A 26,959-nucleotide genomic window follows, 5' to 3' on the forward strand; every position below is an offset into this window, starting at 1 on the left:
TGTGTGTGTTTGCCTTTGTGTATTATGAGGACATTTCACCTGAATACATGCCGTGCTGCAAGGACATTTTGAATTATGAGGACACAGCCCATGTCCTCATAATTATTTCAATGCAGAAGTGCTTCTAGGGCTGTAGAAGGCTTAAATCCAAAGTTTTAGCCAATGTCCTTGTAAAGCATAATTACGTGAATTTGTGTATTTTTGTGTATTTGATGGCGCCCCCTGTAGGAAGGTCCTTGTAATGCACCACTTCATGAATAATTCACACCAGTGTATATTTCACAGCATTTGATTGGCTGACCATCACCTGTCCCCACAATTACGCACGTCTCCATAATTCAGTTTTTTCTCAAAATGCTGTGTATTGTGAATGTTTGTCTGTAGACACAGAACCTTTTTTTTTTTTTTTTTTTTGCAGCCACCAATTCCTAAGTAAATAATTAAATAATGAAATACCCTATGATATTTAATTATATATTTCAGTATTTAATTCTTTCAGTGGTTGTTTATTTAAAAATGTACAATGGTTAACAGCAGAGACAGAGAAACTGTCAGTGCCGTACATTAATTCATCATTTAACATCCCACCCTGCCTTTACAGTATAACATCTTTCTGTACACCAGTGGCCAAATGTTTTGAGAATGACATTGATTTTCTAAGAATCTGCAGTGCTGACTTATTATTGTTTTTTTATGATGGCAATTTGCATGTACATGTACTCCAGAATGTTATAGTGATTAGATGAATTGCAAAGTCCCTATTTGCCATGAAAATTAAAGTAATTTCCTTTAGTGACCTTACAAACTTTAAGTGAAGAAGGCTTCAGGGCACCCAAGAAAATCCAGCAAAAGCCAGGACTATCTCCCAAAGTTGATTCAGCTGCGGGGATAAGGACATCACCACCAGTGTAGAGCTTGCTCAGGAATGGCAGTAAGCAGGTATGAGTCCATCTACACCCATGGTGAGGGAGTAAGACTTTTGGAGGATGGCCTGGTGTGACCAGTGAAAAAGGGATTCCATAAACACAGACCAAAATAAGGAAAAAAGAGTTAAAGTTATTTTCTCTGATTAACCCCCTTTCCAACTGTTTGGGGCATCCGGAAAAATGCTTGTCTGGAGAAGAAAAGGTGAGCGCTACCATCAGTCCTGCTTCATGCCAACAGTAAAGCATCATGTGACCATTCATTTGCAGGGTTGCTTCTAAGCCAAGTTACTGGGCTCGCTCACAATTTTGCCAAAAAACACATGCATCCATTACTAAAGTATAGTACCAAAACATCCTCGGACAGCAACTGTGTGACAGCAGCAAGGTTATTTTATTTACTAAAGCAAAAAAACATTTTTGTTAATGAAAAAAATAATAATAACTTTTTAAAAAAACAAACTGAAATCACATTAAACGATTACAAAATTATCTATAATTCTAGCAATAATATCCTTTGTTTTCGTCTGTGGTAATTAATTTAGTATATGAGCCTTTCGGGTTAATTTTAAATGTGATCTATTTTTTTTTTAATTGACACTGTAAATCATAGAACAATAGCCACTCTTATCAACAAAGTTCATAATCCAACACTGAACCAATTTGTTGATTTAAATGTGATTTATTATATTGCCCGGAGTACGGAAGTGACGTCATCTAGCAGCCCCGATAGAGAACCGCCCCCGGCTCTAATTACTTCACGAGAGGTGATGGCAGTGTAGCTGTGCTAATGAGGTAGGTTTGAAGCTCGAATTTTTCCTCCAGAAACTTGTTTATTTTAATGTTGGTCGCTTGTGTACATTGCTGAAAATGATTTATAATGCAAGTCCAGTGTAAGTGCAGCTAAGCTAACGTTAGCATACCTAACCATCTGTTGATTATGATGGTTGCAGCTAATTATTTAGAATTGCTACGCTTTTGTTAGCAACGGTTAGCTCAGTTAGCATAGCAGAGCTAACCGTCTGTTGTGTAAGATAAATGCTAATTGAAATTTTTAAGAGGAAAGCAATAACAGGCTGGTTTGATAGGCTGGTTTGTGATGTGAAAATATACAATGGTTTAGTATTACCAGTACAGTATAAATGAAGTATTGGTAAATTGCTGCATTTGTGTTTACTTAAATTTGTTCTTTAAATAGAAATATTTCAGTAAAGTCTGTAAAGTGTTCATTACATTTAATTTATGCAAATATTTAGCAGAGCTGTGCTATCCACTGTATTTTATTTTCGTTGGCACATTTACTGCACACTGCACAGGATATTATGGTCCACAGAAAGTCAACTTCAAAACATCTGCACCAAGTTACCTATCAAACTGATTGAAACTCATTTTTTTTCTATAGCTTTAGATCATTATCTTCAGTGAGATATGTCAGTCATGAGGCCACAGAGGGCAAAAGTTAAACCCAAAGAAGAGGTAGCATATTTTTCATCCTTAGGTAAAGACAGGGATGGCTTCACCATGAAATATATTAATTCATTCAAAGGTGAGTATTGGTAAAAGATTCTTTAGTATGGGCCTAGTTTTCATTACTGTTATAATGAAATATTTCTGTTGTATCCCTTTTTCTTTGTAAGGTCGAGGAGTGTTCAGTTCCTGCTCCTTTCAGAAGGGAGTCTTTCCTACTGAATATCGAGGAGAAGTTATAAGCAAACAGGAACGTGAAAACAGGCTGAGAGTGTATCATGATGCCCAGAAGGTTTTCATGTTTGAATTTCACTACAATGGAAAAACACTATGGTATGTTTATATGGTGTGTTGTCACACTTAATTTTTTTTTTTTTTGGGGGGGGGGGTAATCGTGCAAGGTTTGACAAAACATAAAAGATTAATTATAACTCAAAAGCAAAAGTACATTCTTTTCTCAATATAATTTTTTTTGTTTTTATTTCATTTTTTTTACAATATTGTGACTTATTTTTTTATTTTACTTTTACAGTTATCGTGAGTATCGCTAACTTCACAATATCATGTTGATTATCATATCGTGATTGCTTATCATGACATTTGGATATTGTTTCATACATGTGACATACTAGAATTACTGGTCGCACATTCATGATTACATGAAATTACAGTATAGCAGTCTAGTCTTAGTAAGAATTTAATTGTATTGGTATTTTTCTATTCATCTACCCCAGGTTTCCACTGAAGCACAACCTGATGAAGACACCGCTATCACAGACTGCGCCAAAGTTGACCAGGTGACTAGATTTCTTTTTGAATGTTGTTGAAATCAGTTTTCAGAAGCAAGACATTAGTGGAGGGTGGAGATACTAGGGCTGCACAATATGTGGAAAATATCTTGGCGCACGAATGGCTCATGCAATATGTGCATTGCAAAGACGTGCAACAAATGGATATTGGATTGTTTGTATACTTTAGTCTGAGGCTAAGCGATATGGCCAAAAAAATTAAATAAAAAGTCTTTTAAACCAACCATCCAGCATTCTGCCACCACTTGTGCAAAATTACAACTCACAATAACATCTGGATGTAACAGAACATTATAACAGTTTTTAATAATCCAGAAGACAAAATACATTTCACGATTTAGCAAATTTTCAACGATTCAATTTGAATTTAATTTATTCAATTAATTTGATTTATTGCCAGGCCCTACTTGAGTCTGATTTTGACCAATCAGAGACAACCTTAATTGCGCATCGCCATACAAGAGAATTGTATCGAGGAGCATTACTAACAAAAAAAACCTTATTTGGATAAAACTAGATCAAAATGAGCATGATTATTTTTCCGCACGTACGTGTATTTCTTTAATTAGATTATGAAGATATATATATTCGGTCCATGTTTAATGTCACAATAATCTCCATCACTGTATAAAACACCCATGTCGCATGTTTTGTCAATACTGTGCAGCCCTCGCAAGATACACAGTCCTCACAATGTCGTAGTTGTGAATAACTGACACTCTGAGGACAGTGTATTTATACACTGTGAGTTTAAAATACGTTTTGAGGGCTTGCAGTTACACATACAGTCCTCACAATTCATACTCTGGTCAGGTATGGACACTCTGAGGACTGTGTATTTTCTTATTTTTGTGTCATTGTGAAAAATAGACGTCACCAATTTACACAAACCTGTAGTGCAGACAGATTTATTTATTTATTTTTGTAATGGCAAATAAAATGAGTTTGCATTCACATTACTTTAACCTATTCATTAATCTGTATGTACTGTAACTGTGTAAATGCACAGGTACAGTCGTGTTACTAAGAATTTAATTTTATATGTATTTTTCTCTTTGTGTACCAGGTTTCAACTGACGCACAACCTGAAGACATAGCTGTCACAGACCAAGTTGACCAGGTGACTAGATTTCTTTTTGAATGTTGATGTTGAAATACGTTTTTCAGAAGCAAGACGTTGCACAATATATACAAAAAAGATCTTGTCGCACGAATGGCTCATGCAATATGTCTGTTGCAAAGACATGCAACAAATGAATATTGTATTGTATACTTTAGTCTGACTTTGACCAATCAGAGACTACCTTAATTGCGCATCACCATACAAGAGAACCGTATCGAGGGGCATTACTAAAAAAAACAAACTTATATGTATAAGACTAGATCACAATAAGCATGATTATTTTTCCGCATTAACGTGTATTTCTTTCTTTGGATTATAAAGATCTCTCTATCTTTATCTTTATGTCTATATATCTATCTATATCTATATATTGTCTCTCTATCTATATATATATATATGTATATTTGTGTATATATATATATATATACTGTATGTATACTGTATATATATATATATATATATATATACTGTATATATAGAGTATGTATGTATTCAGTATATGTATAGATCTTTTTTTTTAGGTCCGTGTTAAATGTTTAATCTCCATCAGAGTATAAAACACCCATGTCGCATGTCAATACTGTGTAGCCCTCGCAGATACACAGTCCTCACAATGTCGTAGTTGTGAATAACTGACACTCTGAGGACAGTGTATTTATACACTGCGAATGTAAAATAAGTTTTCAGGGGTTTGGAGTTACAGATACAGTCCTCACAATTCATACTCTGGTCAGGTATGGACACTCTGAGGACTGTGTATTTTCTATTAATTGTTTCATTGTGAAAAATAGACGTCACCAATTTACACAAACCACTAGTGCTGACGGATTATTTATTTTTGTAATGGCAAATAAAATGTGTTTGCATTCACAATACTTTAACCTATTCATTGTTCTTTATGTACTGTAACTGTGTAAATGCACAGGTACAGTCGTGTTACTAAGAATTTAATTTTATATGTATTTTTCTCTTTGTGTACCAGGTTTCAACTGACGCACAACCTGAAGACATAGCTGTCACAGACCAAGTTGACCAGGTGACTAGATTTGTTTTTGAATGTTGATGTTGAAATACATTTTTCAGAAGCAAGACGTTGGCACAATATATAAAAAAATATCTTGTCGCACGAATGGCTCATGCAATATTTGTATTGCAAAGACATGCAACAAATGAATATTGTATTGTATACTTTAGTCTGACTTTGACCAATCAGAGACTACCTGAATTGCGCATCGCCATACGAGAGAACCGTATCGAGGGGCATTACTAACAAAAAATAACTTAATAGGATAAGATTAGATCACAATGAGCATGCTTATTTTTCCGCATTAACATGCATTTCTTTCTTTGGATTATAAAGATCTCTTTATCTTTATCTCTATCTTTATTTTCTATATCTATCTGTCTCGCTCTGTCCATCTCGCTATGTCTGTCTGTCCGTCTCGCTATGTATACAGTATATATATCTATATGTATGTGTATATATATGTATATAGATAGATCCTTTTTTTTTAGGTATGTGTTAAATGCTTAAATAATCTCCATCATTGTATAAAACACCCATGTCGCATGTTTTGTCAATACTGAGCAGCCCTCGCAGATACATAGTCCTCACAATGTCGTAGTTGTGAATAACTGACACACTGAGGACATTGTATTTATACACTGTGAGTGTAAAATAAGTTTTCAGGGCTTGGAGTTACACATACAGTCCTCACAATTCATACTCTGGTCAGGTATGGATTCTCTGAGGACTGTGTATTTTCTTGTTTTTGTTTCATTGTGAAAAATAGACGTCACCAATTTACACAAACCTGTAGTGCAGAAGGATTTATTTATTTATTTTTGTAATGGCAAATAAAATGAGTTTGCATTCACAATACTTTAACCTATTCATTGTTCTGTATGTACTGTAACTGTGTACATGCACAGGTACAGTCTTGTGTGTTAGTAAGAATTGAATTTTATATGTATTTTCTCTTCATGTGTACCAGGTTTGAACTGACGCACAACCTGAAGACATAGCTGAAGACATAGCTGTCACAGACAAAGTTGACCAGGTGACGAGATTTATTTTTGAATATTGATGTTGAAATCAGTTTTCAGAAGCAAGACGTTAGGAGTGAAGAGTGTAGAGTAGATGCTAGGGCTAAACTATATAACTAACAAATATAATCACAACAATTGTTTATGCAATGTGTATTGCCAAGACGTTAAAAATACTGTATCCAACAATACGCTTGTATGGGACTAAAATTTCTACAAGTCAACATTAAAAATATCTCAAATTTAAGATTTGTTGGCAGTTTGGTGATTTAGATTATGCACTGTAGTGATCTTTTTTTCCCATTAATTTATTTATGGTGGATTTTAGAGGTGAACTCGCTATAATTTATTAATTTTTTTTTTTAAAACAGGAGTGTAAACATCAGGTAGTTTATTCACTTGTATCAAGCTTGGATAAATGTGCTTTATGTTTTGGACCTTTCGCTGCACTAGAATGGACTGGCATGATGGGTATTTTATCTTGTGTGTTATTTGTATCTGCAATGGATCTTTGTTTCACGCAACCAGGATTAATAGTGCAGGCATTTTCATTGAATGAATATAATTTAGTCAAGAGGATAAATTATGACCCATGTTTATACCGCTGTCTTTAGTTGCAAGCAGCTAAATGTTGAGCAATTGTCTCAATCTTAACGACTGTCTGACTCGGTAAAATAGAAAACGTCTACTGTAACTGAAGGACTGTATCACACAAGACCCGTTTTAGGGGCAATGCCATAGATTAAGCATATTAACTATCCCTCTTGTTAAATGCTTCATCTCATCTTTCGAATAAATGTGGTGACTAGATTTATAATAATCTTTAGTATATGCACAAACTTTAGGTTCTAAATGCTTTTCTAGTTTGCTCCAGCATCTGGCACATATCCCGTTGATTGCAAAAAAAAAAAAAAAAATGCAAAACTGCTTGATGATGAAGACCACCTATCTTTGGTAAATGAACTTTAGCACATTAGCCCATCAATGGCGGGAGCGCTCGACACTTGTCTCAAGCTTCTACTTCGAGTGTAACATCACTAAGTAACAGCGAAGTAAAGCTAGTAAATATTTATGACCACCCGCCAAAAGGAACTTTAACCCGCATCCGGCAGGTGTCAATTTTAGAGCCGCTGTATATATGCACATGTATGTGTGCGTCTACTGTATATATGGATATCATTGGTGTCCTGTGAAAAACACGTTTCCATTTTTAGGTCGCGGGCTGCTCTCCGGTAGCAATCCTTCTTGGCGGCACGGCTTGTATCACGGTGCGCTTTATAGTCTGGAAAATATGGTGGATGTGTTTTTCACAGGACAGTGACAATATGTATATGTATGTCTGTATGTATGTAATAATTGTTTTTGTTTAAAAAATTAGGTTGCTGATGTATCCAGTTCAAGTGAGGATTCATCAGCAGAGGAATATGTTCCAGATTCTCACAGTACTTCGGACACTTCCTACATTGAACCTGTTTCAGAAATTCTGAAATCCGAAGGTATTCCAGTAATGAGCTATTAGAAAACTGCTCATCTTTAAGATGAGAGGTAGTCATGTTTTAAAGAATAAAATGTTCAATGTTCACTGACTCTTTTGCATCTGGTTTCATGTCTAACTTATCCATTACAAAGATGTGCTTGACCCAGATAACCTGTTCACATAAGAAGCATGTTTTATTAACATACCAGTTTCAGTCTGTCCTAAAGTTGTAACATGGTGCTCAAGGATCAGGTATGACTTTGCATTTCACAGTATTGTTATGCACAACAATGCGACCTTATATCAGGTAAGTCATTACACATCAATGTCATTTCAGTTTGTGTAACGTCAGAATGCCAGAACTTTCAAGTCACTTCAGTGACATGGTTGCTGTGTGTTGTGTAAACTTTGTCCTTGTAATGTGAGTTGGTCCTCATAATTACCATTTTTGCCATGGGCGTGGCTTATTTAGCTCATTATCTATGTCCTCATAATTACTGTTTTTTCAGGTTTTTCTTTTTTTTGTGCGTTGAGTTTTTTCAAGTTTTGAAGTGAAATTTCCCTGGACGACCCCCAAAAATTTTTTGGGGTGCAAGTCCCATCTCTCTGGCATTAGCGGAAAGGGGTGTCCCCGTAATACACAATTAAACAGGTTTGGAAAAAATGTCCTCATAATACACAGAGGCAAACCTGCGTGTGTGTGTGTGTGTGTGTGTGTGTGTGTGTGTGTGTGTGTGTGTGTGTGTGTGTGTGTGTGTGTGTGTGTGTGTGCGTGTGTGTGTGTGTGTGGGGGGTAGTATGTCCAGTGATCCAACTTCATACTGTGCCCCCCAGAGATAGACTTATGAATTTTTGCTGAGTGTATATGAAAGTCCTGAGGGCTGGCCCAACTTTCTCACTGATAATGTTTTCATCATTTCGCAGAAGAAACGAGGAGGTAAAGACATTCAGAAGACTGACAAGAAAGCAGTGCAAACTCCCACTGAGGTGAGTGCTTCAGACAGTCCTGTCCAAGGGCGGCCATCCATTTTCTTGAGCGCTTGTCCTCAGTTCGGGTGGCAAGTGAACCTAAGCCTATTCCAATAAAATGCTTCTCCACATTTTCATAGGATAAATCTATTATTATCTAATCACATGTAGCAGCCTGATTTGGGAAATTTCCATTACAACCTGCATTACGAAGGCTTATGTTTCGTCTGCAAAACCATGGGTATGCCTCAGGGCTCAATCTTTGAACCACTCCGACTCACTCTTTATTGGCTGTTGACCATTCCAGGGTGCATCCCACTTCTCATATCAAAGTCAGCTGACATAAGATGCGCCTCACCCGTACTCCTAATGAGGACCAGCTCTATATATACATAAAAAAAAGGATGTTTGACAAAATCTTGAGCTTAAATATGATTAACTGCTGCAACCGTTTTGAAAAAATGTTTTGAATGTCATTCTCTGTAACAAATGAATGCATGCATGATCGACATGCATGGTGAGTTTCTCCCACACTAATTATTACCATATGAAATCCAGGAACAGGCTTCCTTTTCCTTGGATGGTCAAATGGATGAATACAGAAAATGCTAGAATTCCATTTAGATTTGTTTAAGTATTTTTTGTACTGTAAGCTTACCACAAAATTCTATTGACAACAGTTCAACTACTTTGCACCAGGGAGCAACACAAACACCTCAATTTGCCAAAGTAGTTGCACAAATCAATGTAAATTACTTTAGGAGAAAGCACTGCTTCTATGGCGGAAGATTTTCATTACCGCACAACAATATTGGTTTTTTGGGAGGATGCGGTCATTTTGGTCATTGATTAAGTCATAAGAAAAGATAGCATCATTGTATCAAAGTTTAAATAACTCAAGGTAAGGAAAAGGGCGAACGTAGTGTAGACGTATGCTCACAAAATGCAAGAGCTGGGTCATAGTTGTTGATGTTTGCAGAGATTTTGAACTTTGCTGCATCAAACTATTACTAAAAGCAGAATATTAGAAACACTGTAGTACAGTACAATGAAGTGGTACATGACTGTTATGACACAACAATGTGTATATTTCGATTTTTGAAATACCTCTCTGACACCGTCACTCCTTATTATCAACATAAAAACAATCATTTTTATATCAGATTGTACCTAAAGTGGCCTGTGGGCATGTGCGTATGTCACACCAGTTACTGTATGTGAGTAACATATTACTATTTCATAAAAGGATTATTTTTGTAATCCACACAGTTAACAGCTCCATGACCTTGCCATACTGTATCTGTGTGCAACCACGCTTGCGTCTTAACTGAACAATTCCAAGCTTCAGCTATCATCTGAGATGGCCTTTCGCTGTCAAAGTTCACATTCATTTATTTATGTCCGAACTTAGACGACACATTAAGCTCCACGTGAGAGTATCGCTTAACAATTGGCACAGTCTTCGATAAAATGCGAGCAAATGCGATGCAGTGCACCATGTTTAAGATCCTTCTGTTCCCGATGGCCCAGCGTCACACTGTTGCTGAGTAGGAAGAAAAGACTGTGTTGTTAACCACGAGAAAAGAAGGGCAACATGCCGCTGGGCTGTGTCAGGACGTGAGACGGCAAGCGCCGTGATCGGCTGACCTTGGCGGGTGTCACAGCAAAAGGTGCGAACGTGTTATAAAGAAAGGGCGAGAATGACACATTCTGTCAACACTTGTCAGCATGTCCATGCATTTGTATCACACACGTCTTGCTGCATAGGAAGCATTTGTCTCCGTTGAAAGAACAAATACACAGATAAGCACTCAGCAGACATAGTTAACATTGAGGGACTGGCTAATTAATTAAGGCAATAAATACTCTATTGAAGGTGAACTAGATAGCACGCTTTAGAGCTGACCAGGCTAACGTTATGTTATTGTAATTAACGGCTAATGTTACTGTAAATTACACAAAAGCAGACCAATGACAGGAGAGCCAGACGGACCAGGATATGCTGGAGAGACTATGTCTCTCGACTGGCCTGGGGATCCTGCCGAAGGACCTAGACCAGGGATAGGCAAGTTTGGCCATAGAGAGCCGCAGTCCTGCATGTTTTCGGTGTCTCCTGCCTCCAACCCAGGTGTTTTTCAAATCATCAGCTCATAATTACGTTCTGCAGGAGCCTCTCAGCTGCAGTGTTTAAGGAGGGAGACATCATAAACATGCAGGACCTTCTTTTAATAGATGCCCTTCGACACCACCCCTGCTGTTAGGTCAAACGAAGTTCATTTAAACCAGAGGTGGGCATCGAGGGCCGGAGTCCTGCAGGTTTTGCATGTTGCCCTTCTCCAACACAGATATATGAGCAAACGCTGCATAAGCCTGATAACGATACTGTTGATTGGAATCAGCTTGTGTTGGAAGTGAGAAACCTCCAAAAACTGCAGGACTCAATTCATTTCCTATGGAAGCAGGGCAAAAATCGCCTTCGTCCCTCCCCATTGGCAACACGCGACATTCATGCATGTGAAAATTTGCGCTCGTACACATAGACGTGCAGCTTGTTGGTATAGGGTTAAATTGTCTTGTAAGTTTTCTTTACTGCTTTTGTAACAGTCAATAATAATAATATTAATAATATTCATAATAATAATAACAATAATAATAATAATAATAGGTATTGGATGGATCTTCATACTGGACTTATGTACTGTAGTGAAACTTCTGTTTTTACAATGAAAATGTTTAGATTCCCTCCAATTTTAATAGGCAATCTGTTGTAACATGAGAGCGACGTATGTTGCTGCTGCCGTTGCGGCAGCTTATAGCGTCCCTGTGTGTTGAGACCTGGGAGGCAATGAGGTACGTATTTCGCTGTCGCTTGTCGCCTCCCGTGTGTCGAGCCCATTAGGCTAGTAGGATTACATTTCCCATGATTCCCATGACACGGAAGCAGGAAGTAGTTCTAGTTCTGGTATGAAAATACGCCTGTTAGCGATTAAATGTGGATAACAATGAAAAAGGAAGTGTAAATACGAAGGGATTTAACCATTAAATTCCATTTTATTTGGTTTATCATATGAATCACTATGACAACTGTGTGACTGACACACATGGCCAAAAACCAGGATGCCGGGACAGAAACTGCGTAAAAGTGTGACAAAACAATGGGGCTGGCAAAATCTGCCAGGACTCGCGTCATTGCTCAAAATCGAGACTGTCCCATAAAGCCAAGACGTCTGGTCTAGCTATGAGGCAAACTGCTAAGAGAACCACATAAGAGATTTTGAGGGCTAAAACTGCACATTTGAGTTGGACTGGTTTGTTAAATGGATCTTTGGAATTGCAGCTGTGTCAGGCTATCAGCATCAAAGTGTGCAGAGTCATTTTCGCCTATTAAACTGCCCGTGAAAGGAAGTCCGACGGACTTGCCAGCCTGTATGGGGCATTTGTTTAGCGGCTAGCTGCTAGCTCCTAGCCACAAACCCTTGAAATACAGACGTTCCCCTACTTACGAACATTCGTGTTACAAACAACGGTACATACGAACATGTCTGCGCGCATGCGCGCATGTCAAAAAATGTTCGGAAAGAGATGCTGTAAGTTAGATTTTTTATTGCGCACCTTTTTCCGAGTACTGTAGTGCTTCTTTCCGCCGCTAATACCGACGCTTGGCGCTGTGAGAGCTCACCCAGCATTGGAGGCTCAGCAACGTGTCGAGGAGGAGGAAGAAGAAGAAACGCCTGTCGCTCATAGATAAAGCCATCGCACTCTTCGAGCAGCAAGACCCAAATATTGAACGTTGCACAAAGGTTGCAAATCAATTGAAGGATGCCATACAGTGCTACCGCATCATTTATGATGAAAAAAGAAGAAAACTGTGCAATCGTAGTTAGATCGCTTCTTTCGGCCAGTTTCTAGTAAATCCTCCAAGGAAGATTCTCATCAACCCTCATCTTCTTCTCCTCGACCCTCAACTTCTTCATACATTGAAGTTACGGAGGAGGAAGTAACTTTTGAAGCCCATTCCAGCGACGACGAAGAACCTCTCATGATATAAAATCCTCCTCTTCCTCCTCCTCCTCCATCAAATCCTTAAGCATCGAGTACATCTTCCAAAAGTAAGTTAAACTTCATTTTATTTATCTTATTACGTACATGTACATACTGTGTGTGTGTCTCTCTCTCTCTCTCTAACATACGTAGTACAGTACTGTACGTATTCTCTTTAAACATAAATTATAATACAAAATATAGCACTGAAGCAACTTACGAACAAATTCACCTTACGAACGATCGCTCGGAACGTAACTCATTCGTAAGTTGGGGAGCGTCTGTAGGCGCAATGTCAGTGTCATTTTTTTCTTTTCTTTTTTCTTTAAGCGTCCTTAATTAGTGATTGAACATGATTTCAGGATGACATTGTGTTGATGCCGGTTGAGGGCAACCGTTTTTCAAAACACTGGGCTGCAACTTTCCAGTCAAGAAGACTTTTTAGCTGCTGCACATCACATGCTGCCATGACCAACATCTAAACAGCGTAACACGGCACTGATGACATTTTATTACTGTATTTGGGAACTTTTTATTTTGAAATTGGTCTTCTCACCACGTTGGCGGCATTTTATTATCATGTGTAGCATTACTATGGCTAGCTTGACTGTCTTTGCGACCATCCACACCAAATAATCGGGTACCCGAGGCAGAAAAACACTCTTCAAGCATTTTTTTGAATGGAGGTACTTGAATTACTTCACCCTTAGTTGACACTTAACACGTAATTACGTACAAAACAGCACTGTATCATGTGGGAAGGGCATTTGCATTATATATTAAGCTAACCTGTTACGTAAATAAGACTTGATACATTTGAAAAAAAAACAATATAACATAGTGAATGTGCAGAATTCTGTTTTTTTTTAAAAATCCCATTTACATCTAATCACTTGTAAAAGTTAAATATACAATGAGTAGATGACTAATTTTATGTAGTACAGCCAAAAATGGCAGCGAATGTGCCAAACTGCTTGCTAAATTGCAAAAAGAAAATACAGACTGTCTGCTCACTGCAGCCAAATGAGGAGAAAGTGGTGACAAATAATGGCAGAATAAGGCTTGTCACTTCGCCCGGGTCGGGCAGCCTGTCCATCAGTGTCACTTGCCATTCTTCCTTTCTTTGTTCGGATTCTAAACGAGCCTCTATGGGAAGCTGGTGAGATGCACAAAGCAGGCGTGAGGGTTATTGTCACAGAAACATTTGCAAACACAGCAAATCAGGAGGCAATCTCAGAGATGCACGCTAAACTGGGAGCTCCATTGAGGATCACACATCGACACAAAATGTATGTTCTTTTTTAACATCCTGGAATCTTACTGTACATAATGGTGTTACTAAGCACTTACAAATTAGTTTGAAACCAGGCCATCTCGGTCCTGACGATGGTTCCCCGACAACATGCTTTATCATGGGTTTCTATCTTCTTCTTTTTGGGGGGCTGGGTTGACATTTTGATCAGGTTGAGCTGCCCTTCCATGTTTGAAGCCCGCACATTCTTTGTTGTTTTGGTGCTCTGTTGTGACGCCAGTTCAAAGTCAGTCTCAAGAACAGACGCAAACGTGCTATCAGGTCGCCTTTCATGTGCTCTGAGCCGACAAACCAAGCCGTGATTACCATGAATACACTTTAAAAGGTTGCATTTTTTTCACGAGTGTTTTGGTTCATTTTCTGTGCAAATGATTATTCTAACCTCCTCTTGTATTTAGAATAAGTTTCTATCTCAGAAAGGTAGCCTTATTAGTAGGCTACAGTATCAGTATTTTTTGGGCTCTACTATATACTTTGGCCATTTTCATTTAGGTGTGTACGCACTTTATTAGTTATTTTGAGGGAACAATAAATTTACACTCATACAAATTTCTTTGGTGTTGACTCATGAAAACATAATTAAATATCTGCAGAAATGTACTCACTTTGGTGAGCTATTGTACAAGCATCTTGCCTAATTTGTCCACAAAAGAAGGGTTGGAATGTTAGTCACAGGTGTCAAAGTTCCAGAATGGGTTACTTTATTAGTGCAGTTATTAAATTAAGCACGCGCCTCAAATGTAGAGTCTTTCCCAAACTCTCCGGCATAATCGAATACAGAGAGCATTATGTTGCCGAGGGCAACCACCTCCCCAGCAATGCTGCAAGGTGACAAAACATCAAATTCTGTATTATATGAGCAGTAAGAAAGTGAATCATATAAATAAAAGCGGTTCCAATTACGAGTAAGAAGGAAGTCGGGGCTCTGTGTCGTGAATCCCTCCAGTTTAATTTCCTCTTGGTCCAAACAAAAGAAGAAGAAAGGAAGTGTTTTGTGTGACTACAGACCTGAGTTGTCAAAACACACTTTTTGTCCTCAAGGAGCAACTAATGAGTCAGTGTTCGGAGCGGCTTAAAGAAATACGCTGCCCTCTGCAAAGAGTAACCACTCTCTTTTAGCCATTTTACTTTGAAAGCTTTGCTCTTGTGAACGTTCGAACCTGTCTGTCATTTCAGTCCTCAAACATTTCTCATGGCAGTGATCTTCCTGTCCCGTGAGTTCCCCCTTTTCTTTTCAACTGCTTCGTCTTTTGACAGGGACATGCGTAGAGGTGTCACACTCACCTCCCTCAAATGATGCTGACAGCCCATTGTTGGTTGTTGCCATAGTAACCAGCTACAATGACAGCCCAATCAAAGTCAATATTGAATATCAATAGTTCTTCTGTTAAGCTTTTCATTGCATCAACACGGCCCCATTTCCATTTGGGCTCACAATGACAAAAGCAAATGGCACAAAGCATCATTATGAAATGGTGTCCGGTGTTGGGTCCAAACTATCTTCCAATCCTCTTCCATCTTTATGGGATCATGAGAAATTATTGTATAGAACATATCTGGGCCATTTTGTATAAAATAACCCAGGAAGTTGGGTCAAATAATTGGGTTACTTTTGGCCCAACTGTTTTTAGAGTGTACACTCTAAAAAAATAAAAGAAAAGAAAAAGGAACCCAATTATGGATAAAAAATGGACCGATCCACTTAATGGGTCAATTTGACCCAACTTTCTGGGTTCTTTCATACAAAATGACCCATTTTTTTTTGACCCAAGTAAAGGATCTGACCAATATTTATGAGTTGTTTTATGCTGAAAGACCCATTTCTTGACTTAAAGCTGGGTCAAATCGACCCAAGTAGAGGATTGGTCCATTTTTTACCCATCTATAGTTGAGTTATTTTTTACCCAACTGTTTTTAGAGTGTAGTGTCAGTTGTCAGTAGCAGAAGTCAAGTACATCGCTAATGAATGTTCACAAACATTTTGATATGTTGTATTGGGTTACTTTTGACCCAATTGTTGTTATAGTGTACACTCTTAAAAAAAGTAACCCAATTATGGATAAAAAAAATTACTGATCCCCTTTATGGGTAAATTTGACCCAACTTTCTACGTTCTTTTATACAAAATGACCCAATTTTTTGACCCCAAAAAAGGATCTGACCAATGCTTAATAGTTGTTTTACGCTGAAGGACCCATTTCTTGACTCAAAGTTGGGTCAAATCGACCCAAGTAGAGGATCGTTCCCTTTTTTTTTTTTTTACCCATAGTTGAGTTATTTTGGACCCAACTGTTTTTAGAGTGTAGTTTCAGTTGTCAGTAGCAGAAGTCAAGTACATTGCTAATGAATGTTTACAAACATTTTGACATGTTGCATTGGGTTACTTTTGACCCAACTGTTTTTAGAGTGAACACTCTATAAAAAAAATAAAAAAAAGTAACCCAATTATGGATCAAAAATGGACTGATCCACTTTATGGGTCAATTTGACCCAACTTTCTGGGTTATTTTATACAAAATGACCCAATTTTTTTTACCCCAAAAAAGGATCTAACCAATACTTAATAGTTGTTTTACGCTGAAAGACCCATTTCTTGACTCAACGTTGGGTCAAATCGACCCAAGCAGAGGATCGGTCCATTTTTGACCCATAGTTGGGTTATTTTTGACCCAACTGTTTTTAGAGTGTATAACAACAACTTGTTGTGTATAGGCTTACGCTGCCACATAAAGCCTCAAAGGGATTTTGTTTTCTTCAAAAATATCTAATTGAATAAAAGTGGAACCTGTGGGTGAGGAGGATAAATTGAGTCGATGTCATAAATAGTTGTACGGAGAAGATTGCAAGAGAGCCTGGCGGCATAGTCGCCTCTTCACAAGGGAGATTGGGAACCAAACATTCATCACGTTTGGGGAAGCCATTTTCCCACAGCGATGTGTAAAACGTTTGGTCAGGTTGTCTTGGATTGAAAAAAAAATGGCTAGCCTTCTCGAAGACTACAGCACACTATCCATTTCGCTGACAGAAGAGCACACCTGTGCCATTAATCTAAGCAGAAAAGTCAAGTCATAGCTAGATAACAGGAAATTAGGAGTTTAACAAATGGCATCAGTCAACAAAAGAAGCACACAATCATATGGTGTTCAGGCAACATCGACCTTGACCAAAGTGAAGGGATTTCATTTAATGCTATCTCCTGAATTCATTAGCCCTCAGTGATCAGCTATGTCCGAATTTCCTCATCTATTTTTGAATCAACTCACCCATTGAAATGTAAATTACACCCACTATTGAGTCTCCTGTTCAAGCAGTTTACCTCACGTATCATCTTCGTTTTGACTGACACTTCACACATTCAAAATACAGCAGCAAAAAAAAAGACTATAGTCATTATTTAGGCCATTTACCCTGTTTTCTTGGTCAAATCACATGGAAGGGTTTGTTTACTTGTGGTGCCATCTGAGATAATTTGGGATTTTGCCATTGGAAATACGTGGGAAGCAGGGTTATAGTTTTGGAATTTTCATTTGAGTTCCTTTTTATTTAGTTTTTTAAATGTATTTAGTTTTAATTAGTTTTCAGGGTGGTTCTGTTAGTTTTTTATTAGTTTCAGTATTAGTTTTCTTTATTTTTTTCAATGGTTATTACTTGTGCACAATATTAAATAAACACCATGGTAAAATGAACAAAAGTAACGCATTTCTTATCTAGCGTTGCATTTCGGCTGAGTTAAATGAAAAAGCAGGCGACCTGAGCCATTGAAGTCAAAAGTTAAGCATGTCAAATCGTCGCCTAGGAGCGACGTCATCGGAAGGTGCTTTTCTATTGGCTGCTGCTAGATGACATCACTTCTGTGTGACACACTTTCAAATGTCCTTATTCCGGTTAATATAAAAATAATTATACTTAAAAATCTTCCCCAAAGGCTCAGTTAATTACCAAAGACTAAAATGAAGGACATTTTCGCTATAATTGTAGTTTTAGTTAGTTTTGTAAACACAAAATGTAGTTTCAGTTAGTTTTTTAAAAAACAATTTTGTTTTTATTTTATTTCAATAATGACATTGTTTGTTTGTTTTCGTTAGTTTTCGTTAGCTAAATTAACCATGGTGTGAACTCATGGTGAAATGCCCGACACTAGGTGGCGCACGTCAGACCACCAAATGATTCAAACTACAGCCCGTGAAAACTGGCTTCAAATCTTTTAAGGAATCCATTCATATTGTGAGGGTGACATCCAACAACAGGTTTTCCCAAGGTCATCGAGAGGGGAAAACGTCCTGTCCATTTGAGAAAAGGAACTTTTCCTTGGAAGGAGCGCATGAAGCAGCGGCAGACTTCTCAGTGCGATTCTAATGAAACATTTACTCAAAATCACATAACACTGCAATAATTGCTGCACAGTTTGAAATTTGCATAAGTGCACATACACACACTTTAATGTGGATGGTTCCTAGCTGTGATAATAAGCACTGTTGGGGGAATATTGATTGGAACAAAGAAGTGTAAAGACAGCATATTTGCTGTTTGTGCGCCGCAGCATTGTGAAACTTGTGCTGAATACAAAATGGTTGACTTAGTAAAGTGGAAACAATTTGATGCTTTTCATCCCCCACAACAAAACATAGTATGAATTAAATATAAGGAACATTATTTAGGGACGTGAAAACGAATGGTTTCATCCGAGATGTAACCTTCAAGCATGAAGATGCCTTTGCGTTTTACACCAAATCCAGCCAAGGCGTGACATTGCAGCAACTGTGTGGGATTTTACACATCCCACAATCAGATGTGTGACATCAGTGCCAGCATCTGGTGTGACATTTAAAATACTTGTTGGACAGGATCATTAGAATGGAAGAAGTGAATGCTCTGTATTGGGCATTCCCTTTTACGTATGAGCCATCCTGCCTCTATTGTAGCTTGGATACTACTACTGAAGGCAGATTATTGGCAACCCCTCATACTACTCAGTGTCAGTGTTGTCTATATAGAAGAGAGGGGGGGAATCCACTTTTAACAGGCTGTATAAAGGAAGCTTAGTGAAACACGAAATGTCAATAAAAGTAGATTATAAGTGGATGGGGGTTGAGGCCTGGGAACCAAACTGTAAGCAGAAGAAATACGTGGGGGATAAATACCAACTTAAATACCTGATGGCCTAAATATCAGTTTCCTTATTTCACACACAGCAAACACCCACATATCCTGTCCACCATACCCCCCCTCGTCATCCCCCACACCCCATAGCACGGGAGCAAAATCAGCAGTGACATCCTTCTTACTTTTCTCCCTTCCTGAAAGCAGTATTTTAAAGTCCAAATTGCCAGAAAAACAACAACAAAAAAAACTTATCCTTTCTGGTCCCAGGACAGTTTGAGCTTTTAGCACTATTCTCTTACCATACCAACAAGAGGCATTTAATTTTTATTTTTATTTTGTTTCATCCAAAAGGAACTTTTTTTTTAATTAGTCTTAATATTTTTAAATGCTTAAACATTTTTTGTTTTGTAAAAAAAAACAAAAAAACAGTTTGAATAATTGTTATTTCAATTATTGCCAAAATAATAGTGATTTTTTTTTCTCTTCCATAATCGAACAGCCCTAAAGATAACTGTGTTCAGAAAACACTCATTTGAGACAAAATAATATGCAACATGCTGGTGTTCAGGTGTTAATATCTATTCCTGTGCATTCTTATGTAGCCAGACTTTGACAAGTCAAGTGTGTGTATGTGTTCAGTGCCCGGCACCCCCCGCTAATCTGGTGACCTTTGAGACACGTTTACCAGCTGGTAAAGGCGAGACCTTTTGACCCGGATCGTTTACCCGTAACACTAATTTATTATGTCAGATCACACATGCTCACAGGACTCAAATATTGCCCCAGCTAAGAAATAATAATAACTCATTCTAAATCACATTGGCAGTAGACTGACTTGTATTCAATCACAAATCACCTACTCAATGTAGTATAGTGGAAAATAATGAAGCAGATTATTCTTAACATGCTACTTTAGGACTTTTTTTTTCAGTGTTTAGCATGCACATTTATTGACTCGAGTCAGATTGCCAGCAAATGCTCATTTATCCCTGTCAATTTGTATTCAGCCACTGTGGTTTAAAGGTATTACAATTTGCAACAGTACGCGGAGAAAGACAGCAACTGATAATTGTTTTATCAATAATTATTGAAATGACAATAATTCACAAAACCACCATACACTGAGTGGGCAGCACAGTGTTGTCATTAGCGCGTCTGCCTCCGCAGTTTTGAGCGTCTGGGTTTCAAGTTCGGCTCCAGCCTTCCCGTGTGCAGTTTACGGTCAAATGCTATAACAAAATGGATGGCTGGATCAACTACAACGTCATTTTTACTGTATGTGCATTTCTATGGAGGACCAAAAATGCCTAAATAAATAAATAAAAGTGAAAATGAAAAAAACATATAAAAATATAGCTAAAAAATTATATATATATATATATATAAACGAGATTGAAAAAATAACAATTTGGAAATAAATACAAAAATAAATATATACATAAATATAATTAAATGTCAATCAACAAATAAAAACGCTCTGCTCTCATGCTGCAGACGCTGTGAGCATGAAACGCGTCATGAAATGTTATTCAAATGAGGAGGCGGTCCTAAATTTGTCTTGAACTATTCGCCTAATGCTCGTCAGACATTAGAGTTCATACAATGGACCTTGTAGGAACTGGTGTTAAGTTGTCGAGAAACTTTTTAGTCCCAAGTTTTGATGACAGTGGACAAGATATGGCTGGAGCTCTCCATGCAAGCCGTCGAGACTTCCTTGTTTGCCGACCTGCTTGATGTGAATGAGAGAACACTCCACCATTGAATAGCAGTTTGCAATGACGGAGTCCAATCCAAGACATGCTTAGGACCGCCCCCTCATTTCAATAACATGACAATTTCATGACAGGTATGCAGCATGAAATAAATAAATATGAGAGCAGAGCCTTTTTATTTATTGATTGACATTTAAATGTATTTATGTTTATTTTATATATATTTTTTAATCTTGCATTTTTTTTGTATTTATTTTTACTTCGATTTATTTACGTGTATATATATATTTGGTAATTTTCATATCGATTTATATTATTTTGTATTTAATTATTGAATTCTATTTTTATATCTGTTTTTATTTTATTTTCACGTTTATTTATTTTCTTATTTTGGCATGCAGTGGTACCTTGGCTCACAAACTTAATTGGTTCCCACAGAGAGTATGTGAGCCGAAAAGTTCATCTTCCAAACAAGTATTTCCCATAGGAAACCATTGAAATGAGAATAATCCGTTCCCAGGTCCCCATAAAACACAATTTTCTACTAAAAAAGCCTTCAAACTACACAAACTATACCTTATTTTATGTATAATAAATGTGCTATTGTATTGTAATTAAAGAAATACACTGTACTGTATAATAAAGTGTTTTTATTTGCAAAACTTGCAACTTGCCTTTGTGATGGTACAGTAGTTGAAGGCTTGATGGAATGGAGTGGGAGGAGGAGGGAGGGAGGGAGTTACTGTTTGGAAGGAGAGTCCTCCGGTGTGGCTTCTCTTCTTTGCTTCTTAGGAGACTCTTTATCCTTGTTGCTGACTAAAAACCTCTTAATTGACACCTGTTGCTTTCTGAGTTGTAAGGTCTTACGAAACTGAGGCATCACATTATCATTCATCATGTTGATGATTCTCATAGCCACAGTCTTTTCTGAATGGTACTGTTCGACAAAATCCTGCACATCACTCCACTTTGCTAACATGGTCTTGATGCTCTCACTTGATGCTGACAAACGCGCACCTCGTTCGTGTTTGTCGATGATCTCCTTCTTCTGCTCAACAGTAATTTTCTTCAATGTCTTCTTAGGCTTAACACTAGCCTTTTGTGGGGTCTTTTTCGGTCCCATGGTAGCAAAAGTACACTCCAAAAGTACTCCAAAATGATCCAAAATGTCTACCGAACACAAACCACGTCCGCACTCAAACAAAGGGGGCGACGAACTGGGACGCCGTGAGCGTGCATCAGCTTCTCGTGATTTCTCGTGTCGCGAGATTTGGTTCGTCCGCCGAAAACTAGTTCGTCAGCCGAGACAAAATGCTCGCGAATTTAATGTTCGTGAGGCGAAAAGTTCGTGAGCTGAAGCGTTCGTGAGCCGAGGTACCACTGTATTTGGTTCTCCATACAATTAAAGCTTGTACCGTTTTGATAAGAGCAGAATGACAGAATTCTGGAGCCCGTCTGAAGCTATCAGTGTTTGAACAGTTGCAATCAGTTGAACTGCCCACATTTACTCACCAAGATGTTTGCTCCATATGTAAGCACATAAAAGTGCCATCAAACACATTGTGCTAATCATAGAACAAAGGTTGGGACAGTGTGGATGGCAGCTTTTTTCCATCAGATGAAGTTAAGACTTGTGCAATATTGCAGACGCAAGTCAAACACTTGGACAAAAAGGTACGAATGCTGATATGACAGGTGAGCACATGACCTGTTGCAGCACGTTACTGAAAAGACATCTTGATAAAAGCTCAGGTATGTTTTTGTCTCTTTCAGATTGGATGAAAGACAAGTCAGTATCTTAAAGAGTCTCTTTCCTGTTAACAGGAAACAGTTTAAATGTAAACATCCTCAGTGTGTATACAAGAATAAAAAGACATTTCTTGACTCACAAAGTTACAAAAATTCTCACGTTGACAGTTTTCCTTCTGTCCGACAGACTCTCACGCACCCTCGCTCTCTCGAACCCGGCTCGCTTGTGCACGCAGGAGGCTTAGCTTGACCCCGTGGCCTTTCCTATTCAACCATCTGCGTGCGGACCTGCAGGGCCGCTGGGCCGAGGCTGTTTGTAAAGAAGTGCAGCATCAAGCATTCTGGCCGACACATCCTGAACCGCAGCTGGGTCAGACCATCACATGGCCACACAACAAACAAAAGCATGCTTAGGATAGAAAGAGGAGGCTTTACGGGAGGAGAGCGATGATGGATGCGTCAACAAATATTTGCCGCATCGGAAACACAAAACACGATTCCCACCCCCACTCATACGTGGGGTATCTTGGGTTTTTATGTCTGTGCAATTAGACGGTGCCTATATGGAAGTGTTCATTTGCAGATATGAGGGGGTGAAAGTGTTTTGGGTGTCTTAACAATCTCAATCACTGAGTTCTGGTTTCATTCTTCCCTTTTGTTTGTTTTCTTTATTGATAGTGATCACCTTCACAGAGATGTCATGTTTGCTTGTATTCAGTTCATAAACACTTTTTCTCATTTAAGTTTGACTCCACCCCACACTAAAATTTTGTAGATGGATAACATTTTAGTTAAAAAAAGGCAAAATAATAATAATAATAATAATAATAATAATAATAATAATAATAGGCTACGGATGGTCAATAACACTTTTTTTTCCAGACCTAAGTGCTCAAGTCTCAAGTAGTCACCAACACCAATAACAAGTTGACACCACTAGTACTTTTAATTCATAAAATTAAAAAAATTAAAAAACAATATACCAAATAATATTTTTCTTTGAAATTTCTAAAAACTTTCTATTATATTTTTTCTATTTGTTTAAAAAAGGCATATTTTGTATAGAACACATAATGAAACTGATTAAATTAAATTTAAATATAATTAACTATTTATTTTTAAATAATCCAGTGGCCAGAAAAAGTCTCAATTGAAATGTGTTGTTGTACAACACATTTTCAAGGAATACAGTGAAGTGCAAAAAATATCTTGAATACAACTGTGCTTTGAGTTTTGGCAACACAAGTTTTTCACCATTTAATTCAACTGTGGTGACTAAGTCTGAACACTAGGTGGCACCCAAGTAATGGCATGACTAAGATGACTAAGAAGAAGAAGTCTCACGGTATGTCAAAGTTCTATTTCGTCCAGATGGCGGTGCTGAAACAGCATGGAATATCCTACGCAATCTGCTGAGCTGAAAATAACATGAATAAAAAAAAAAGAAATACGAGACTAGTTGTTGAGAATTACAGCACAGATCAGATTAGATTAGATTAGATTAGATTAGATTAGAGACACAGACAGCACCAGTAGCCAGCCAGCGTCGCAGGCGTTACCTTGAAGTACGGCCGGGAATGCCCAACACGATACAAATATATATAATAGCCTACCGGAAAAAAAATATATACAACATTTGAACCACAAACATAGCTAAACAGGACAACAACAGCGTGAGATGAAGAGTATACACGAGCAACTAACGTTTGCCTCTCAAATCCTCTTGCGGTCACCCTCTCCCCTACCGAGTCACGTGGTGATGCTTTCTAAATACTCAAATAGCATTGTTCAGCAAAACTACATGACGTGTGTCAACAGCAACACATACATACACTATTTTTTTGCACACAAAGAACCAGGCGACCATGCATGCAGGTATGCCAGGAAAAATGTTAGCGCAAAGAGGTGCGTACCATTTGGAGAAATATAACAGAATAAAATACTGGTAAATGTTACGTCTTAAAAAAAAACCTACATGAAATACGAGTACCAGTGTCTTTTCACCTCAGTAAAAATGTTTGTTGCCCTGGCTACAGCTGTGGGTCTTGTCTATTGCTGATGGCTTTTACGATGGTAATTAAAAGGTTGGTTGATCAAGGCAAAACAGCATTACAAGGCTCGTTGTGGACTACACGTCAGATATTTCACAGATGACTGCTCCATCAGCATCGCATTGTCAAATGCCAGCTTGCTGCTTCATTAGAAAAATATGGCATTGAGCGAGGAGCGAACAAAACATTCTGGAAGAATGGAGGGAGACATATGAAAAGGAAATGCCTTTAAAAAAAAACACATTTACAGAAGCTCGGATCATCCTGAGAATGTAGAACAAAAAGGTTATCAGAGTACAAGTGGTTCAACAACTGAGATTGGGCACAATGTCTGGTTGAAACTCTACAGAAGCACATGAACAGGAAGGTATAGAATGTTTTCCGCATGTGTGTCTACGTGTACTATTAACAAGGACAAAATGTATTTTTCCAGCATGTAAGTGCTCACTGGTTACACTGAAGTACGACCAGGTTGCACTGGAGGGTCCTCGGAGTAATGAGAGGCAGCAGGCAGCATCCCTACTTATTATGGAAAGGTGCTGCGAGAAAGTGAATTATTGCTGCTGAGTGACGCCTCAAAGGCTTTGTCTCTATGACATCATCACACCAGTGAGGTCACTGTAAAAAATAATAATCATAAAAAAACAACAACAAGCCGCAGGGTCAGGAAAAGGATGAAAGCTGATGCAATGCCTGCTGATTGATGGGGTTGTAGCCAATATTCAGATGTGATGTAGCTGAGGAGCCTCGGGCTCACTTGACAGATGGAGATTCATGGCTGCATTAACACAACACAATTCACAGGGAGGAAAACGCTTCACTCTGACACTGTCAATCACAATGGAGCATTATTATAAATGCAATTATCAATAAAACATGCACTGGAGTTGGTGGGAGTAGACATATGCTCAGGCCATGAGAAATCAAATGCTCCTTGTGGGAAGCATGCGACTGGTTCATCGATCTCTGCATGCGGGTGAATGCACCATGAACAAAAATCACATCATTTCAAGACAGTCAACCTTTCAGTGATGTTAGTAAACAATAGGCATCAAAGTGCTAGAGAGCAAGTGACTATACTGCTGACTTGATTGTTGGGCCAAAAGGTTTAGCCCCCCCTTCATTTTACTTTAAAAAGTAGTCTACCCTAGTTTTCACCTGGAGTCAGACGACCATCATGGTCTTCAAACGCCTATGTTGAAAATATTGCCCGAGTTGTCTTTGAGTAAGTGGGCAAAACCTAATGGATAGCCTTCTAGCTAACACCAGCTAAATAGCACGCTAGTTGTCAAACAAACATGTCTGTGCCACTAATCCAAGTTACAGAATATTATGTTAACTATGCCTCTTTATAGGGATTTGTAATGAAACAAACAAAATGTAGCTGCTGACTTTCAGCTTTAATTTGAGGGTATTTGCATCCAAATCAGGTGAAAAGTGTCGGAATTACAATAGTTGCTATATGTGCCTCCCACTTTTTAAACATCCTTTTTTTTTTTTATTAAATCCACCTGTTTTTATCTATCTTAGGTGACAGCCATTTTGCCACATATGGTCTACTGAAAATGACATCACAGTTGCCCAGGCAACGATCACAATCACCACTTGCAAACATCACATGACCAAACTCAGAAAACAGGTGAGGTGTGATTGGTCATTACCTGAGCCCTGAACAAATGTTATATTATTTTAATATCATTCCTGCATTCCAGGATGGTCGGAAGTTGGACTTTTCCGGGTTCAAACCAGGAAGTGTGTACGGGAACGCCCCCTTGAATTCGGAAATCCCATTTGCAAAGTCGGAGAAAAAAAAAGTACCCCGACTTCACCGACGGTCTACAATGTGACGTCACTCTACAATGGCGACCCCTTTGGAAACATAGACCGTGAATGGTAAAACACAATTTACTTGAGTATAAAAGTAGATATCTTTCTTCATTCATAAATACTCAACATAACGTCACGTAACACATTGTATGTGACAGTATGCAGCTATCTCCCCGCATGAAATTGTACGGTGAATTACTGAACTGTATGGAATGCTTATGAAATAAGATTTTTTTTTTTAATAAATAAATGAAGCAAAATTGCAAGAAGGTAAGTTTTCTGGAGGTCAAAATGAGTTTTGAAGACCAAAATAAAAAAACAATTTATCACTATCCGCTATTTTGGTTGTT

The 26,959-nt window shown here is 38.1% G+C and overlaps 2 protein-coding genes across 6 annotated transcripts in view; one reads left to right on the top strand and one right to left on the bottom strand.

Moving 5' to 3' along the window:
• On the top strand, window positions 1–23,032 carry LOC144050952 (N-lysine methyltransferase KMT5A-A-like). Of its 4 annotated transcripts, XR_013293971.1 has the most exons (9): window positions 1–2,469; window positions 2,561–2,723; window positions 3,125–3,187; window positions 4,266–4,319; window positions 5,305–5,358; window positions 6,317–6,382; window positions 7,747–7,864; window positions 8,770–8,832; window positions 22,919–23,032. XR_013293971.1 is itself a non-coding variant. In XM_077564654.1 (5 exons), the coding sequence occupies exons 1-4, from the start codon at window positions 2,352–2,354 to the stop codon at window positions 6,345–6,347; spliced, it is 375 nt and encodes a 124-aa protein (XP_077420780.1). In that variant the 5' UTR covers window positions 1–2,351; the 3' UTR covers window positions 6,348–6,382; window positions 7,747–8,603. The 4 variants fall into 4 exon arrangements, 1 of the variants encoding a protein (XP_077420780.1); XR_013293972.1 differs by lacking the exons at window positions 8,770–8,832; window positions 22,919–23,032 and having other exon boundaries at window positions 1–1,718; window positions 2,326–2,469; window positions 7,747–8,603; XR_013293970.1 differs by lacking the exons at window positions 8,770–8,832; window positions 22,919–23,032 and having other exon boundaries at window positions 7,747–8,603.
• fam189a1 (family with sequence similarity 189 member A1) overlaps window positions 1–26,959 on the bottom strand; it is a 97,375-nt gene that overhangs the window by 62,657 nt on the left and 7,759 nt on the right. The window lies entirely within an intron of this gene.

The sequence above is a fragment of the Vanacampus margaritifer genome, chromosome 4 (assembly GCF_051991255.1).
Source record: "Vanacampus margaritifer isolate UIUO_Vmar chromosome 4, RoL_Vmar_1.0, whole genome shotgun sequence".
In the NCBI taxonomy this organism is placed as follows: domain Eukaryota; kingdom Metazoa; phylum Chordata; class Actinopteri; order Syngnathiformes; family Syngnathidae; genus Vanacampus; species Vanacampus margaritifer.

Bases quoted from the DNA above. Each gene is read 5' to 3' on its own strand.
- LOC144050952 (XM_077564654.1), top strand. From the start codon at position 2,352: ATGTCAGTCATGAGGCCACAGAGGGCAAAAGTTAAACCCAAAGAAGAG. The intron at 2,470-2,560 runs GTGAGTATTGGT...TTTCTTTGTAAG, and splicing joins ATATATTAATTCATTCAAAG to GTCGAGGAGTGTTCAGTTCC. The intron at 3,188-6,316 runs GTGACTAGATTT...CATGTGTACCAG, and splicing joins ACTGCGCCAAAGTTGACCAG to GTTTGAACTGACGCACAACC.